The sequence below is a fragment of the Heliangelus exortis genome, chromosome 3 (genome assembly GCF_036169615.1).
Source record: "Heliangelus exortis chromosome 3, bHelExo1.hap1, whole genome shotgun sequence".
Taxonomy (NCBI): domain Eukaryota; kingdom Metazoa; phylum Chordata; class Aves; order Apodiformes; family Trochilidae; genus Heliangelus; species Heliangelus exortis.
Window position 1 is genome coordinate 65,134,017 of NC_092424.1, and position 19,244 is coordinate 65,153,260.

Here is a 19,244-nt window from a genome sequence, read left to right on the forward strand (position 1 = left end):
AACACCCTTTTCACAGTGCTTGTTCACAGGCTGCCCTGGGCTGGGTTGTATTAACTACATGTTGTAAGGGAGCAAAATGGAGCCAGTCTTTCACGAGGTCACTAGGGAGCTTGCCTGTTTCCTAGCTACACTTACACACTGCAGCATGCTTCTCTATTTTTATTTTTTCGATATGAGCTTTAGGATCTACACACACAGAGCATTCATAGCTTTCTGAAAGAGTTTCTGTACCACTACCCGACTTCTGCTTCACACTGGGGAGGAAAGAGCTATTGGTCTCTTCAGTGTAGGGGGTGAACCACAATGAATCTGTATTGGGGAGGAGAGATTGGAAGAAAGATCTTAATGAGAAAGATGGAAGGGTCAGGAGTCAGGGAGCAGTGGTGTAGGAGCTGATTCACTTGGTGCAGCAGTGAAGGTCCAGGAGTTGATAAGTGCTTGAAGTGATGCTTTGCTTCTACACCCAGACATACCTCAGCTTATTTAGGAAGAGATACTTCAGATGGGATACTTAGGATCAGAGACTTAACTGATGTGTTCCTCTCTTCTTCAGCCCTACAAAACTCCTTCCCCACAAAAGGACAGTCTTGCCCATCAGGTCAGGCTGGATTGGGCTCTGAGCCAATCTGGTCTAGTTGAAAATGTTCCCTTCTCACTGCAGGGGGGGGGGGCTGGGTTGGACCTTTAAAGATCCCTTCCAACCCAAACCGTTCTATGATTCTGCATTCTGAGAAAAGTCCTTGGCCTACAATATGTCCTAAAGTATTCCTGGACATTGTCTGGAACAATAGGGCCCCAAACCATGTTATGCAATAGCCAAATCAGACCAGAAGGAGCCAACAGTTAAATGGTATGTGGGACAGTGCTTGAATTTGTGCCCTGACCATCCAGCTGATTTGCTTTCAAAGTTAGGTGAATGAGTAAGGTGGCAGGGATGCTTCACTCTTGTGTCCTGCCAGCACTCTAAAGAGAAGCTGTTCAGAGGTCAGTCAGTCACCGTGTCTGATTTTATATGCCACCCTGAAACTCAAAGGTAATTACCCGTTCTGATTTTCATCTTTGTACTTAGCTTTGCAAATTTTAGTCTCTTTTAAAGAACTTTTAAAGTGTGCAGCCTCATGCTATGTAGAAAGTTTGCATGCAATATGTCTATTATTTTGGAAACTAGAAAAGAGTGGAAAAAGTATAGAAACTTGAAAATATGTTTATCTGTACTGCTATGTATAGATTAACATACCCCATTTCCAAGATCCCAGCACAGCAAATATTATTTGGATCTAATTTTTAATGCTTCTAGCATTTATCTTGAGCTGAAATCTGTGTTGTGGCAGACAGACTTTTAGAATCCAGATTATTTAGTTCAAACTTTAGCATTTACAAATGTAAATTCTACTACTCTTGAACTGGAGGTATTATGTTTAACACTCTATCTTATGTTCTGTCTTGGAAGCAGATGAGATGGCTTTTTGGAGCTTTATTCTTGGTTGTGGGGGTTTTTTTTCTCTTTAAGAAAAATTTCCTAATAGAACATTTTGCAACATACACTTTTCCTATTTAAAAAAAAAAGGTGGTGGTGGAAAGTGTGAGTAAATAGACTTTAAGTAAATGTATAGTGGGTCTGTGAAGTAGCATAAAAAAGCTAACAGTAGCATAAGAAAGCTTTGTTTACTAGTTTCCTACATAACTTGTAAGTACACTGTATATGCCAGACTTCAAAGTGACTTGATTTTGTTTTGATTATGATTAATAAATTATTTTTATGGGATGAAAGAAGATCATGCAAATTTATTATTAAATGCAGTTCTTTGCTGCTAAAGTTTATTAGTGTCTTCAGTAACACTTTATTTTTGTGCCTATTTGAGATCTTACAGTTTGATACTTGCAATAAAAAGGTTGCTAAAATTGCTTCCCTTTTAATGTGAACTGAGTATTTTAGCAAGCTGCTACTGAATTTCATTTATGGAATACGAATGAAACGTTTTCCCCCACAACTGCAGGTAATTAAAATGTTATTTAATTAAAGTATCTTAAAGTGAGCTATTGTAGTATTCATTGTTCCTCTATCATACTATCTGGGCTGCTTGAAAATGCTAAGATTTGTTGTTTCCAACCTTTGTGCTTCAACAGGGGGATATTATTATTCAATTGTAACAATAATTACAAAGCTTTCTGATTTCACTTGAAATGTGTGCCCTTTGTGTCTATTTTTTTAGCTCAGAATTATATACATTATTTAGCATTCTTCAGTGTTAAGGTCTCTTGGGTTGTCTTGCACAGCTTGCTAACCTGTGGGATGTGCACTGTTTGCAGTGGTACAGTGTGGTGTGTGGGCATGGAGGGAATCACCACTATTCCATGTAGACAGGACCAATAGGTGAAATGCAGAGGAGGTGACTGAAGTTGTATTACTCATCTTGATGAGATGAGAACAGGAGAACTGAAGGAAAGTAAGTTTTGGAAAGAATCTGTGCAAAGAAAATGACTGAAGCAAATTATTTTGTAGGATTTATGGCCTTATTTGGATCTTCATAAAAATTAAAGAGGGTAAGCTCTTTATCAAATGTTAATTAAAGTGACCTGATTATTGTGAATGCATTCATCCATCCATGTAAAGAGCACCCAGTATATTCTCCAATTGAATTTTGAATGGCAGAGCAAGTACCAGTGCTGATGAGTGCCAGGTGGAAGCTGATAATAAATAAAATTGACTTGTATTGCAAATGTTGGGCTTTTAAGTGAGGGTGACTTCCCATGAGAAAACATGGATGGAAATTGTTTCAACCTTGGTCTATCAATCTGTGGAGAGAAAGACTTTCAGGAAAGAGAAGTGTTAAAAAAAATTATCTAGAAGGATGTGAACTGATTTTAAAGACACTGGATGAGTCCAAGAGGGCTTCAGGAGAGGCCAGATGACAGTAGTTTGTTGCTTGAGCAGTGCTTTGAACATTAAATTGAACACAGCTGGCTGAAGCTTCAGGAAGTTACCATTTGTAGACAATCCTCCAGTTTATGAAAAGATGAGGGAAGTCAAGTGGTGAGGTGCAGCTGAGATCAAATTTACTCTGTCATAGGTTTGCAAATAAAATAAAAATGCAGCGTAACACTTTTTCCCCCCTCTTTGGTAATATTTGATGCTTTTTGGAGCAACATGGAACTTGCTACAGTGTAGTCAGCCTCCCTTTCTTTAAAATAAGTTGGTTTAATAGGTTTACTTGTTCAATCTGTCATATTCCACAGATCCTGAGAGCTTCTGAGCTGTGGTTCTTCTCCTTCTAAAAAAAACCCTAATTTTAGCATTTCTCCTTGTCAAGACAAAATGTGATAACACATTTTGGTTTGTCCTCTGATTGCAGAATTGCTTATTTTTGTGTAGCCTGAGTTTGAGAAAGGGCTGTCTCTACCATATGTAAATAGGTTCACTTCGGTACTATGTGTCTAGCCAGCAATGTGAAGTATGTTACATCTCTTTGTCAAAATAATTTTGTCTTTAGAAGCTGACTGAGGAAACTAGATGAAATTCCATAAGGTTGTAACAGTTTTGCTTTTGCAGACTACATAATGTGTACATGTTTTGCTTTTGGTTTGCTACTTGTAAGTACAGTGAGCTTCTGTACAGTTTCTCTGAATTTCATATACTACTTGGACTATGCCATTTATGATTTACTTATCAGAAGATCAAATAGTGAATGATAAGTTATTCATCAAATTTAAGATGAAAGATCGTTACTCAAGTACTTCAATTAACATAAAAGCCTTGGAAGTGAAACAATAGTACATTGTTCCCAACATACACATCTCCTTCCCAAACTTCTATATACTTTCAGAATCCCTTATAAAAGGGAGGCCTACAAAATCAGCAGTCAGAGCAAGACAATATTGCATAGGAACATTAAGAGCTTAGCACAGACGTGTACTAACAAAGGTGTTTCAGATATTGTCATTTACAGCACATGGCCGTGCATTCTAATTTGAGTACTATTAAAAAGATTGTAAAGTTAGAGATTATATCTATCCAGTTGGTCAGAGTCATCTTATGCTAGGGATTTTACAAAAGGAAACATAGTAGTAATTTTTCAAATAAGCACGTCCAGCCACTTCTTGTTACATAAATTCCATTAGATAAAATTAATTCAACCACTTCTCAGAACTGCTGTGTATATGGTCATGGTTTGAAAGAGAAGGCTAAACATGAAATAAAAAACAAAGTTAAATAATTCTTGTCTCTTCAACTGACATAGTAACTGTGGGAGGTGCGGATAAAGATCTTTCCTATATAGCTTGGCACTGTAAATGGAACACAAGGTATACATCTGGATCTGAGTGGAAAATCAAGAATAACATTGCTTAGGACTTGAATGCTTAGGAGAAACCTACAGACCTATTTGTGGAAAGTGTATGTGGGTGATGATTAAAAATATGAAGAGAGGGTAGTTATCAGGGTGTGACATCTTTAATGTGTAATACAAAAAATTTTGAAAAATCAAACCAGAAAGGAGAGTAAAATTGTTGTAGCAGAAATCTGCTACTTTAAGAACAAATTAGTTTTCTTAACAGACTGCTTTTTCACATGAACTTTCCATGTATTTAGGTGAACATTTCTTTGACATACAAATATAAACCTCCTTTAACTCTTTGGAAATTGCTGTAATTCCTGTGCTTTCTGAGAATAATTCTAGTGTGGTATAATGAGTGTAAAAATATGTATTTATTAAGCATACAGATGTCAAATCTACCACTAGTGAAATGTCTGTCTATTTCATTAATTGCATCTGCTTCAGTGACTTGTATAAAGAGACAAGGATTTTGAGCAAAGGTTCAGATATGTGTGGAAGTGAAGTACTGGAAATCTGATAATTTTAAAACAATGGTTAGTTTTAATAATTGTCTTGAGATATCACGACTTCATCAAACAATCTGGATTAGAGTGCAACTAATCATTATGGTTCAACAGTAAAATGTAAAATTCAGTAAAATTCAACAGTTATATTCACACCACTTCAAAGCCTTCTTTTTCACTATAACTGAATCCCAGAAGCAGACATCAGTGCACCCATGCTGAGCTTTTCTTAGAGAGCCTTTGCATTCCTTGAAAGATACCAATGGTTTGTGAATTAAGTGGACATTAAATTGGGGAAGGCAAAATAGAAGGTTCTGGAGACAAAATATTCATCTCATATATTACATTTGAGCAATTCAAAATGTAATTTAATTCAATCCTTACAGGAAACAGCATCTGAGATATCTGATTAACTCATTTTCTGGTCTGTTACATAACCTCTTTACACAGAGTTTCAACTCTGTGTAAACATCCAAGAAGAGTTTTTGGCATGTTCCAAGGCTCAGGATTGAAATGGAAAGAACCTGAACTTCTGAAGAAGGTTCTCAAATAAAATAGTATATATGGGAGTTTAGCTATCAAGTTTTCAGGGAAGAGGAAGTGTTCCTGCCACTCTTTTAATCATCTTCTCTTAAATTAGATCAGATCAGCCTTTAATAAGTCAAATCAATTATCTACAAGCTGTTTTGTGCAATGGATGTAGTTAAGGTAGGCTTCTACATTTAATGCAGAGTTCTTACATAGGTAGCCTGCTTAGGTAGCCAGGTGAACAGCTGTATTGTCTAGTTAGTTCACATTTCTAGAGGACTTAAATATTTTTATAGCCATTTCCCCAGATTTACCATATATCATGATGTAATAAAAAGAAATGAAGAAATGGACCCAAACAGCAGTAGTTAAAGTTGAAAATAATACATTTCCAATTACTTCATTTCCTTTCTTGATGAATTAAGAGATACAATGACTGAACACACACACACACACACACACACACACACACATTTTTTGGGTTTTTTTATTTATTTTTTATATTTGCAGTTTCAGAAAAGATTAAGAGTAGACCAGTACTGGGAGAGCAGCAAGTGAGAAGAAACTGCAGAGTTTTAGTACACTTAAAATAAACTTGGAAAAATGTTATGCTTTGATAACTTTTTCAGTTTGCAGTCTTTACCTGTAATGGCAGGTCTGAATTTTCAATAGGCAGATATGTGTAGTGGCTTTGCCCCCTTTGATTGTGCTCACCCATATTAAAAATACACAGGCTAACACACACATATGAGCTATATATTAATCAGAACAATTCTGTGGATGAAATTATATCCTCCTTTTTTAGAGGAGGAGGTGCACAACAGATTTAGAGGAGAAAAATGAAATGCCTGAGGGTTATCAGACAAGCATTTTAGCAAGCCAGTGAATGTTTTTTTTTATTTCAGTACCTTTACAAGTAATGAAGCACTGAACAACTCTGCAGCATGTCTAGGTACCTTTTCTTAATCAGACTGCCTTACAAACTGAAGAGCATGAAATAATATTTCTAGTAAGTAATGTGCTGTTTTCTTCTGCAAAGGCAGTTAACTAGAATTTAAAATTCATGGGAAATAGGGAACAACATCTTTCCTCCTACATAAACTAAACATTTAAACTACAAAAACTAGCTGAGTGAGAAAAGCATGCAAGCCCTTTGGAAGAAAATCCTGCAGCTCCACTATAATTAATTTATGGTGAATATAACTAGAGCGTGTGTCAGCGAATAATTTTTCTACAGAAACACATAACTATAGAAAGTAGTATTACGTGAGAAGAGGAAAAATTAAGACACTTCAGTAGATCAACTTTTCAACTGAATACCTCTTGAATGAACTGTGTGTTGTGGGTAAAATTGGAAATGATTTGTTAAAGAATAAGAGAAGGTGATGACCATGAGACTTGGATTGTTAATTTAGATTTGAATTTTAAAAGGTAAAGAAGGATGTGCTTGGAGTTTTGAAATAGGTAGTGGCTGTACCTGTAGTGCTCTCCACAACAAACCTGTTCTCTGTCATTGATAGAGACCAGGCCAGCTTAGGAAGGGCTGTCACAGGTAATAGTGACAGATCATCTGCTTCCTAGTGAATGCATACCATGATTACACTTTTATTGTGAACATCCATTTGAGTTGTGCTCATGTTACTTCCAATCTTACAATGATCTCCATTTAGACTTGAGGCAGGAAAATTCTTACAACATTCTGATCAAGAGCTTCTTAAAGGATGTCTGAGAAACCATGGTGTGGGACAGAGAATTTAAAAGCATTTTTTGTGTGTGAGTGCAGAATCATCTGGCAGGTGCTTAGATATGTGGATTAGGAGACTGTCCATGTGGCAGAGGTAAACTGGATGAGAATGATGGAGATAAAGTTTTTTTCTTTTTACATGAGGAAGAAAAAGAAATACCTTTAAATGCCTGAAGTTTTCTCATTATCACTATGCTTGCATTTTCTGTGTTTTGCCATTTACAGCTACTATAGCTTAATACTTGCATATTTTATGCAAGTATTATGGGAATAAATCTGTCTTTGTTTATTTCAACAGAATGCTGAAATTTCCGTATTTGAAGTGAACATTCGTTTTGTTGGTGGATTACTTTCAGCTTACTATCTTTCAGGAGAAGAGGTAAGAGATTTCCAGATCTTATTTGAAATATTATCATCTAGATAGACAGAACTGAAAATGTCTTGTACAGCAGAGACCTATCCAATCGATTTTCTTGCTTGTACTACTGTTGCTTTATATAAGTCTTAAAGTTTTAAATGCTTTTTTTTTTCATGAATGTGTAATTAGGGAATTTTTGTGCCATGACAGTCGTAGCTTTGCATCAGGTACTGCTTAATAAAATAATTTGGAAACTGTTCTTTAACTTGTCTAAACTGTACTTCCATTGGCTTTTATGAATTCGAAGCTTTCACTCACATGCAAAAGACATGTTCAGAATAAAAGGATAACTGGTAAACCCATATATGTGGATATCTTTGAAGTATATCCCATTAATCTCTGTTGCCTGTCATGGTTTCTAAAGAGGATGAAGAAACAATTATATCCAAGAGCTTTGATTAATTCAATTGTTTTTGTAATATATTTAGAGAAGACTATACTAAGTCACAGGTGCTGGGATATTTATGTTTTTAGCCTGGCACTTAAAAAGTCTTCTTACTAGTTTAAATTATTGGTCATTCCTCTCAATTATAGCAGTATTTTGTTGTAGGATTAACCCAAGTTAATACTCTTTTAACTGTAAGCTGCATTTATCCTTTGATTTCTTTAAATCCAAAGCAGATACTGGTGAAAACTCTACAAAACCCTAAAGATACATAATTTTTCTTTCATAAGAAAATTTCTAAAGTACTGGACAAAGCTCTGATTTGAACCTGTCCCTTTAAATTAAGTTGATTTCTATGGTGTACATGTTGATTTTTATTTATTTATTTACTTTTAATCATTATGGTAAAGCAGTTTTAGCAGGTATGATAGGGTCATGGATCTGACAAAGCAGTTATAAGGCAACAATGTTTCTCTGAAACTTTGTCTTAAATAGATTTACCTAATTATTTCCCATGGACCTGTCCTAAGTGTAGGTGGCATTGAAAAGACATTAATGCTTTAAAAGATGCAGGGTTTTGTACTTAACTATCTGCTAATTTTCTGGAAAAAAAATTGACTTAGACCCATTTCAAATTCACACTTAACAGTAATGGAAAAAGACTGAGGTGCTTAAAAGCTGCCTTCCTCATCTTTACTGGAAGTTGTTTTACTTAATGTTTCATCTCTGCCTCTTGAAGGAAATCGCTTGTCCTACAGTAACTCATATTTAAAGGTGAATAGAACTTAAAGTACTTCCTTCTGCCATTAAATAGTTGCATCTTTCACTGCAGATCTACTTTTCACAAAGAGGAATGAGCTTTCACAGTCTTAAGTTATTTCTACATTTTAATTAACTGGTTCTGACTGAAGAAGAGGAAGCTTCTTGGCAGTTAAGGAGCTGGTAGAGGACTGCATGTGAGCTTTTACAAAAAGCAGCAGTTGTCTGCCAAGAAATGTTTGAAGCATTTGTCATCAGCGTTGTTGATTTCACATACATGATGATGGTTTATATCTTCTGTTACTCACTTTCAATCATTGCATACAGCTTCTCCTAAATAACACCTAATCATTGCTATTCAACCATTCCTTCACCTTTAAAGAGGCAAATTTACCACCACCTCTTGGACTAGATTGATGGCAGCACTGTTGCTCAACTAAAACTCTGTTGTTCAAATGAAATGAAATATTTGAAACAAAAGGTGTTCCACACAGTGCATAATTAACTAAACTTTTTGCAGAAAAATATTAGGATGCTAATGTCTGTTCTAAGAATGAAGTAATTCATTAATGAAAGTAAAATGGGCCCCTAAACACTAAGATAATGTATTTGATTAAGGACAGTCCTGATTTCTTCCAAGATGGAAAGAAAACGTCATGCTTGCCACTGGTTATCATACTCATTAATAATCATCTGTTGTCCAACAGAGAATGATGTTCCTAAATGAGCAGTTATCCTAGTGGCTTCAAAAGTTCAACCCAGCATGCTTTGCTTTTATATGAATTGGGGGACACTTCCCAATTTATCTCCTAAATCCAAGCCACTGAAGCAATATCCAGCTGCTGCCTGTGGGAGGAGAGGGATGCAGCCCCTCAGAAGGCAGGGGAGCCCTGCAGCAAGGGTGAGGTTTCCCATCTTGCATGGGTTTGTCTTTCACTGCTGCTTCTGGCAGGTGCTGGCAGGTCCCCAGAAGCTGCCACCATAGGAACTACATATTTAATAATCCTTTAGTCCATTATATTAGTGGGTGTTCCTAAGGAGGCAGAACAACCTGTGTGCAGGCTGTTTGGAGGGTTAATCCATCTCAGTTAAAAGCTCGTTTTATTCTTTATCAGATTAACTATTTAAAAATCTTATATTTGCTCTACACACTTATCAATATCCTAATTAAAGAAAGCTTTGTTTCAGTAAAAGCAGTGACAGAAATAATTATTGTTTGTACTTCTGAATTACATTTCCATGGGTAATGATCCAAAGCTGCAACATACTGTACATTCCATAATCATTTGTAAGTCTAACTAATCATGATTAAAGAATATGCTGTCACACTGAGTAGTTCCTAAAACATCCTTCTCACATAATAGTTCCTTTAGATAAAGGCACCAATGTGAATAATTTTAAAATTAACAATTGAATACTTTGCCTCTTGCTAACTGTGTGGTTCTTACTTGCAAATAGAGCTGAGATGCATTCTATTAAAATTTCTAGAACATCTGTCTTACCAGAATTACTATGAAATGTCTAAAAGCGCTACAACAGTGTCACACACTTTAAGCCACCTTTTTTTGCATTTTATGATTTCTATTTAAGCGTGAGCTAGAAAGAATTCCAGCCAAATATCAAATTTCACTTGTAAAACAGCTACAAATACAAAATAATTTGGTTTCAAGTCAGGTAATATTTAAAGAAGCACTCTTTTTTTTTTTTTTTTTTTTTAAAAAAAAAATTGACTCATTTATCCATGAGTCAATAGCTCTAAGGGGTTATTACGAATCAACCTGGCTCCTTTAAAGCAGTGTTAGAATTGATTTTTTGTTTGTTTGTTTATTTGTATGAAAGTATCCGGAGAAGCCTGTAATAGGGTAAGTGTAAACCATAGAATAGGAATATACAAGCTTAAAGACTGATTTGGATGGTTCTGGTTTACTGACAGCTGGTTCTTACAGGTACAGCTGAAGCTGTGCGTTATTGGGACTCTTCCACAGTCTGGGAATGCATTGCCTGGGCAGAAATAGAAGGAGCTTTTGCAATTGTTGTTTGTATGAGTAGCAAAATATTAAATCTGCAGTGCTCTGAAGTGAATAAGGAGCATGTGAGTTTCAGATCCAGCTGATAAGTTCATGGATTCCTTGGAAGCTTTTCCAATTTTTGAATGGGGTGAGGTTGTTCAGGTGTTAAAATAGTTTGGATTCAGCAGCTGTTCTTCATGTATAATGTGAGTGCCTCCATTCTAGGACTAAAGATAAGCAACTTCACTGGAAAAGACAGAATAAAGTTGATATTGGTGTTCAAATTGTCTTTTCTCTTCCTGACTTTAAGCAACAGTGTGACAGAGGTTTTTTTGGTCTCTACTTTTTTTTTTACTTGGGCAGTATATCTTATTTTTAGGAACACAAATTTATCTTGATCAGGATGACAGAATAAAAAAACACAGCAAAATGTTTGTCATGGTGGTAAATATTGGATTTCCTGTGTTTCATCTATTAGTCTCTACCAACTCTTAGAAATAAGAAAGAAAAAACAGGAAGAAAAAAAAAAGTGATTAGTTTATATCTGCATTTAGCATATGAGTTACAGTGCTGCTATTCAACCTCGGCTGATGATCTCGGCCTCCTGTCTGACTTCAGACTTAGTCACTGCCCAATTAAAATTACCATCTATCAGTGATAGTACTGCTGTCTTATTAATGAGGAGCAGACACAAAATAATGATGCGGATGCTATTGATCTAGAGCTGACTTTCCCAGGATGAGCACAAAACATTGCTGACTTCATAAAATGCTTGGACATACTTCAGAATTTAACCAGCTGTTCTAGCTGGCTCTCCCTCTCGTGTAGAGCTCTCCTTTCAAAATGAATGTTTAAATTCCATAAATACAAAAAATATAATTCATCATTTAGCAATCTGAATAGTAGGAGCATGAAGTTTGCCATTTGTACAAAGGTATCAGCCTATTTATGCAAATTATGAATGTAAGTTCCAGTATAGATGCCTTCAGGATCATATCCCACCAGTGTGAGAATTGACTGCATGTTTTATGTCCTGCTTCCTTTCGCTTAACTTGGCACTAATTAACAAGAGGACTTTGCTTTTATGTCTTGAAAGCTTGATTTCTAATGCTGTTTGAAACTCCAGGCATACTGTATTACCTTGATCACTTCTTTGCAAATGCCACTTAACTCCTCCTTAAGCATCTTCACAGACTGCCAGTAGAATTCCCTGTTTGGTAGAAACTAGAAGGCTGCAATTGCCTGTAGATTTGTGCAGCCTTGTTTTCAGATTGGGTCCTGCTTGCCACCTACTATCCATCTGCTGCCACTTTAAGTGATACATCAGTACTTCAGTGGTATTATGTTTTAGTTCCTTTAGAGCTCTGAATTGATCTTGAGTAATTGTTTCATTTTTATGAATTTATGATTCTTTATAATTTCTATATTTCATAGACTCCTGGAGTCACTCAGCATGGAAGGGACCTCAAGAAGTCACCTATTCCAGCCTCACTAGTGAATATTGAGTATTAGAATTGTTGTTTTGAGAATCTCCTTGCATGGCAACGTGCCTAAGGCTCTTCAGGATTGAACACTGGAGCAAATCTAGCTTTTCTGCAATGACTTTGTTTCATGCACTGTCTCTTTTACAGAGACATCTCTTATTTGGTCCTCCTGGCTTTCTGGCAGGCCTCATGTTTTTCTTTTCGTTGTTTAACTTAAAATTTTACTTTTAGCTTTAGTAATTTTTTTTTTTTTCATTTAACTTATCAGACATTACCGGTTTCTGTACACATAAAATGGTCTTCTGTTTTTAATTACCTTCTATACAGTCACACCAAAAGAAGATAGAGGTCATCTGCGCTTTTTGATTTGAGAATCTTGTGACTCTGAACCTCATCTTTTATCCTCCAAGTCATCTCCAAACATTTTACCCATTTGGCTGTTTCTTTCCAAGTTCATTTCAGCTGCTACTCTTGATTCTTTATCAAAACTGAAATACTACCAAAGTGAGCCTTTTATGACAACATGTTGAATTGAAGAATGTGGCCTTTGTTAGACAGTAATATCTCAAACTGAGTCAAGTGCTACTTTTTCCTCTTACAGACTCTGAGTGTCTGCAAGAAGCTGTCATTATAGTGTATAAAAGCATATAGTGCTTAACAGCCAACTCAGGGACAGAGGATTTAAAATCTCTTGTTTCCCATAATCTCAGTCTATAATCTCCATTAGTATTTAATTCTCTTCAGCACTTTTAGTAGATCTCTTTCTGTCCTGGCAGCACCAAAATGTACTACAGAATCCCTGTGTATTCACATTCTGGAGATAACCTTGACTCTTAAGTTTTTCTTTGATGTAGACTTCTCTTCTGCTGTTCCAAGCAGGCTGCCCTTCAGTCTTCTATTTCTGTCTCTTAAATTCCTGCAGTGCAATTATGTTGTCACTGTTGATGAAACCCATCTCTGTTAAATAGGTTCCCTGTGCTCCAGAAGCTTCCTTATTCCTGATACTCCTATTCTCTTTCTGCCAATGTTACTTGCTCAGCTTCTCTGTGCAACTCTGCCTCAATTTGGCCCCACACATATTGCTGAGGAAACTTAAAAGAATAGTAAAAAATATGCTGATTTTTAGTCTTGGACTTACTCATATTTTGCTTCTCAGTCTTCTCTTCCCTCTCTGCTTTGGAATTACTGATATCATGTATACGTACCCTGACAGGCAACTCTTGCTCAGCTCTGAGAATCTGAAGACTTGTGAAGCCTCTGACACCTCTATACCAGGCACACGCTCAGCTGCCATCACAAACAATTTTTGTGCCTCATAATAAAGGCCCTTGGGGCTGGTCTACTAACCTAAAGGTAAAATAGTGGCAATTTACATTAATTCAGTGAATTGCTGTCTGCTGGAGTTCAGCAGTGGCTATGTTTCTCTTTTAGATGCCTGCAATCAGCATGAATACCCACAGCAGGGTAACAGCAGTTACGGAGATAGCCTGCTGGAGCTATGGTACCTAAGCCTACTAATCTATGATGAAACCAGCTGCCAAAGCCCTGGGTTTGATCTGAGAAACATGAGTTTAGAACTCTGGCCTGTACACAACCACATTCGGTGGTTTCCCTTATGTGGTTTGTTCGGGGAGTTTCAAAAAAATAAAAATAATTGTTTTTTTCCCATGGCAAACTTATTTGATATTTCTTTGCATTCGTGCCTTGACTTGAGAAATAACTGAACAGAAATACTATATTGCTCCTTGCATTAAACAAAAATCCTTGCTTATGTCCAGACTGCTATAGTCTGATGCTATAAAGCTCATGAACTGTTAGAAGGGACAACTATTATCTGTTTGCAATTGTAACAGCTGGTGTGTTTGACATGAGCTTTGTGAGCTGTATTATTAAGTAGAATTCAAGCAGCTGAGAGAGGGATGGTTTGTTTGTTCTGAGGATTTGGATCTCAACCAACTCCTCCAGTTTAACTTGATTGTGGTTCTACAGAACAGTTGGTGAGGGCATGTCTACCAGAAATACCAGTGTGGGTGCTTTCCTTTTGAGCAGCAGCACTAGATAGACTTGAAAGAAGAATTCTTTGCTTGTGAGTTAATACGCTATGCAGAAGAAATGGTATGCTGTGCTGTTAGCAGTCTGTCCAGAATCTCCATGCTGCTTCAAAGAAGTTCAGTCTCCAGGATGTTTGTCTCTTTCATTTATCTCAGTATTCAGTTCTGTCGTTTTGCAGCATCGAACGCAATTGCAATAATAAAGCAGAATAAAAGGAGAGAGTAAAAACATATTGCCTGAAGAGTCAGTAGGATTGTGCTGTAGTGCATATTTAATAGAAAACATACAGCACAGGGTTAAATACATGGTTCTGTGAAGTCATCTGCAAGTGGTGTTCAGAATGTTGCAAATAGTCTGTCTAGAGAAAAAAACATATGTAATTTTACAGCCAGAAATCTGCCTTATTTCTGCAAATGAAAGCAACATAAAAATATCAGTTGATGCTGACAGTGGGACTAGATCAGCACTTGATTTATATGCTTTAGTTCTAGGCTATATAAAATACTTAGGAAAATATGTTCTCTCTGTAGATGTATTATAAAAGTTCAATTACATGATAAGTAATAAATGTTTCTGAATTATTGTACTGTATTGGGCTTTTTTTAACCCAAAAAGTACAGGTAAGATTAATACATGCCTGCAGTAACTTCATGTCTTCATCTAAATAATTCACAATGTTTTGCTAGTTTATTTAAGATTCCATCTTGTGCTCTGTCTCCACCGACTAAGTCAGATCCAGAGGTTATTTTTCATTAAGCTGAAAGTTAAGTAGATGATACTTTCCTCTCCTTACTAGCTTAGAGAAGATAAAAGCATAAACCATCCAGTGGAAGATTGCTGTGTTTTTCATTCTGTTGGCAATCACTGGGACATTCCATCAGATTCTCAAATCTGCCTTTAGCAAAGGATCCTTTTACTTCTGTATCTTTTTTGCAAAAGTTTAAATTACTTCTATTAAGGAATATTTAAGTGTTAAGTAATTTTACGTATTTTAAATACAAACAAGTGAGTAGAAGTGTATGATGAAATCGGGAAAGCTCCTCATCCAATTTGCTGTTTTAAGGATCAGATTAGAGATTCATTACAAAACCCCACTTTGTGCTTTGTATAAGTCCTGCTGCTTCTAGCTAACTGAAAATCATTGAGGAAATGGAATGATTTAATTCAGAAGCAGACATCATTGCTGTTCTTGCATGCCCTTCATGCCTCCAGCAACAGGTACAGATAATGGCAGCTTTGCTGCAGAATTCAGATATTGTTTTAGTCTTCTTTGGATTTAGCCATACATCTTGCTCAGCAGATCAAACCTGAAACAGATACAAACAAGGTTAACTGGCTTTAGGTTAGCATGAACTCTCCAGATCAATTTACAGAGTGCTAATTGCCCAGTGGTTTTTTGTTTGTTTGTTTTGCAGGATCTATTTTTTGTGCTTTTTAAAACAACAGAAATCTGAAAGATTTGAGAGGAAAGATAAGAAAGCAGCCTTTCACGAGCTCCTTCAGAAATTGCAGGGGTCCATGTGCTATTTGTTTGTCAATTTTTTTTAGAAATGCAACACTTTAGTAATGTTGATAAATGTTGTGGTTGATAAATGAGTGCAGTTCCTGTCTCTCCTGTGCCAAAAGCTTGCCTCTGCCATACGCAGGCTGTATTTGCACCCTGTGTGCAAATGATTGAGAAGGAATTTGGAAGAGATGTTCATATGAAAAATCCTGTTCCACTTCCAGCACAACAGAAGCCAAGGGTAATTTGGGGTTGTGGCAGGTGTTTTCCCCTAAATAGAGCTGTCCTGAAGCATTTGGAAGAGAAATCTTTATTGTCCTCAAATAAATTAATATGAGATCATCTTGCATGTGGCTAAGGGCACAGAAATGGGCAAACTGCAAACTTTTTTTAGTCAAAAAATGGCAAGAGGATGAACCAGAACTCATGAAGATTTGAAAGGTAAAAAAAGGAGCAGTATGTACTGCCAGTGTTTAATATAAGTCTCATATGCTTTCTTGAAAGAAAAATAGTTCAAGGTGTATTTAAACAGCAGATTCAGTTTATTAACCTACTGTTTATATTGCAAGTCCTTTGTCAACAACTATTGCACTTCTGTATTCGCATAGGTGCTAGCTGGTCAGCTATTTTACTGTTTAATTTTCTAGTAAGGCATAAGAGAAGCCAGGTGGTGGTAGGATGTTCTGAAGAACTTGGGTTATGTTTGGTGTGTTCAGTTCTGATATTCTTCACTCAACACCTTTGATTGCTTACAGGAACCCACCTGACCTTGATAACACCTTCATATAGTAGCTAAGTCAGTGCAGTATGAAGGGGCTCTTGTAATTCAGCTACATGAAGGCTCAAAAGCTTATTTTAACTACACAAAACCCCAACCTTATGTAAACTGGGAAAATTCTAAAGCAAATAAGGGAAGATCATTCCAGCAGCAGTGTTACTGGAGTAGAGTCAATCTTCAATTAACAGAAAGCAATCTTCCTTCTGACATCAAGGGCCAGTTCCATTGTTTCTTATGATTCAGATGTATTGAACTACTGAAAAGGCCACATAAGTATTTAATCTGGAGAGCTAGATGTGTCTGGTTTCTTTCTTTTTCAGCCTTTAGGCAGTCATCTGCTTTTGCAGGCTAAGCAAAATAGCCACACTAGTTGTTTTTGGAAGCTGGTTCAGTCCAGTTAGTGCTTTAAAGTTGTGTTGTCCCTTGAGGGCCAAGTTGTCCTTAATTTTTGCAAGCATGACTACAGAATTTTACAGTCCAGCAGATCCCCAGGATCATCATGTGTAAAGGATATGCTGTAAATTTAATTCTCTTCCATGTTTCTTTGAAAACTCTTCTGTTTTCTTCAAACTAACAGCTGCAGAACAAAATCTGCAGCTCACAATGCTGTTTCTTAAAAGATGCTATTTTCCCCAACTTGTTCTTAAAAAAACCCTATTCATAATATACAGACAATTTCAATCTTTTTCCTTTTATCATGCAAAACCAGTGAATAACTCAAACCTTCTCATCATCTGCTTGCAGGGTATGTCTTACAAACATCCTTCAGTCTGTGCTCAGTCTTTTCTCTCCAAAGTTGCTTTTTCCCCTTTTATGTTCTAGAGGGAAGAGCAAACAATCTTCCTGATTCCAGGGAAGATCAATAACTGCTGAGATGCTCTGGGCAAATGTTGCCACGCTGCTGCAGGACACTATGGGATGGAGCTCGATATGTCTGGGCAGACCTTCTGATTTGCATGAAGGTTGTGAGTTAGGTTAATAGGGTCATTAACTGACCCAGGGCCAAAACTAAAGATTGATTGAGATAGCAAGATAAGCTCCTTGCTCAGCCATTTTTTTCTAGACAGACAGACTATAACGGTTATAGAAGTGCTACAAGAGTGTTGCTGGTGCTAAGATGCCCCTCTTCCAAATCACGCTTTTAAGAATTTTTTTATGTATGGTTCCAACTGGAAATTACAGTTCAGGGACTATAATGTTTTAATTTAAGTACCATCAAATATAAAAATAATTTAGTGAAGCCTGCAAAGTATTCTCATAAGGAATGGCTCTGTGAAGTGTTCAGTCAAACAGAAAAATAAAACACTAAAGCCATGAGTTTTGGTAAAAATGGAGAGTATTTGAATCCTATGTCTTTTTTCTTTCCCCTTGGTAAGTAGTAGGGGTTGGAAAGCAACATAATGATACCTATATATGATACCTATATATGCTAACATACATACTTGTTATCTTCATTAATACTTCTAACCATTATTAACTCCAAATATACACTGCATTCAAAAATAATGTTAATCTTTGGAGAGAATATCTTCTTGTTTAGTTGAGTTTTAGGAAGGATTTTGAAGTTCAATGTTGAAAAAAGTTTAACTGCAGGGAATTCAGAGAAGCCACTGAATTGCTCATGAATTTATGACTAGCTGGCAGCACTGCTCTTCAGTTAGAGCAGTTGGTTTTGATGCTTAAGAATTGGAAATGTCTACTTGCCTCCTAATATTTTAGTCACTTTAGTTTTATAGCTTGTCCAGCAAGAGAAATAGTCTTACAGTAAACAGAAAGAATTGAATTAGTCTGTCTGATGATTTAACTTACAACATAAAAGCAGCTTCTTAAATCATAGTTCTCTCTTGAAGCCTCCTGTTTGGCCTACGTAAAAAGAGCTACAAGGGAGCTGACATTTCTTTTATTTAATTTAAGGAAAATACACAAGCACTTTATTTAGGTTCATTTGGGTATGCCTGTTACTCTTCCGACAATTCAGTGACTGCTGTCTTTCAGGGAAATCTCAACAATAAGAAAGCATCACTGAATTAAGAAACCATCATCATCTTTTCCTGCTATACAAAAGAAGTTTTTTCTTGTTACGATACATAAATTGAAAGCTAGATAGGTGGTGTGTCAGAAGTCTTGTGGAGGAAGGAACCTGCAGAGCATACTAAATTTTAATGTGTTCCTCCCCCTTGAAGAATAACTTAGGAATGCACCATCAGTGCAACTCCCAGTGTTTAAGAATTCACCTATTGAAATCAAGCAAAACTGTTTGGGCACTTTCAAATCCATGGTGAATTTACCCATGTGGCACCTTCTCAGTCATACCTTTTTAATGGAATTTACCAAAATAAATGAAAGAATTAGTTTCTATGATATTAGTGGTTATCACAGTCATACTTACCTGTAGTCTGAAAAACTGCTTAGACAGTAAGGGCCAGAACTGGTAAATCTTTTGGTTCCTTTTCCATATATATAAAAGGGAAACAGAAATAGTCTGTAGCTGCTGGTAGCAAAGAAAGATCATTGAGAGATTTTTATGATCAAATGGCTTGCTCTGAAGTGATCCATGCTGTAAATCTAACATTTATGATGTTTCCAGTATCTGAAATGACAAAATCTGGAAATTCCTGTGTAGGCTTCGGTACCAGTATAAGGATTAAAATAAGTGCTTTACTGTTACTGTTTTAACAGGGGACAGCCTTAATATACAACTTTAATTTTCAGCTTATACTCATTATATTTGATATGTGTTTAAAGA

The 19,244-nt window shown here is 36.3% G+C and overlaps 1 protein-coding gene across 2 annotated transcripts in view; it reads left to right on the forward strand.

The window, feature by feature from the left end:
- The window catches only part of MAN1A1 (mannosidase alpha class 1A member 1), a 133,434-nt gene that overhangs the window by 49,484 nt on the left and 64,706 nt on the right, over nt 1-19,244 (forward strand). For both annotated transcript variants that reach the window (XM_071741052.1, XM_071741053.1), the window contains one exon: nt 7,408-7,488. In XM_071741052.1, coding sequence (XP_071597153.1) covers nt 7,408-7,488 — 81 coding nt within the window. The remainder of the gene's footprint in view (nt 1-7,407; nt 7,489-19,244) is intronic.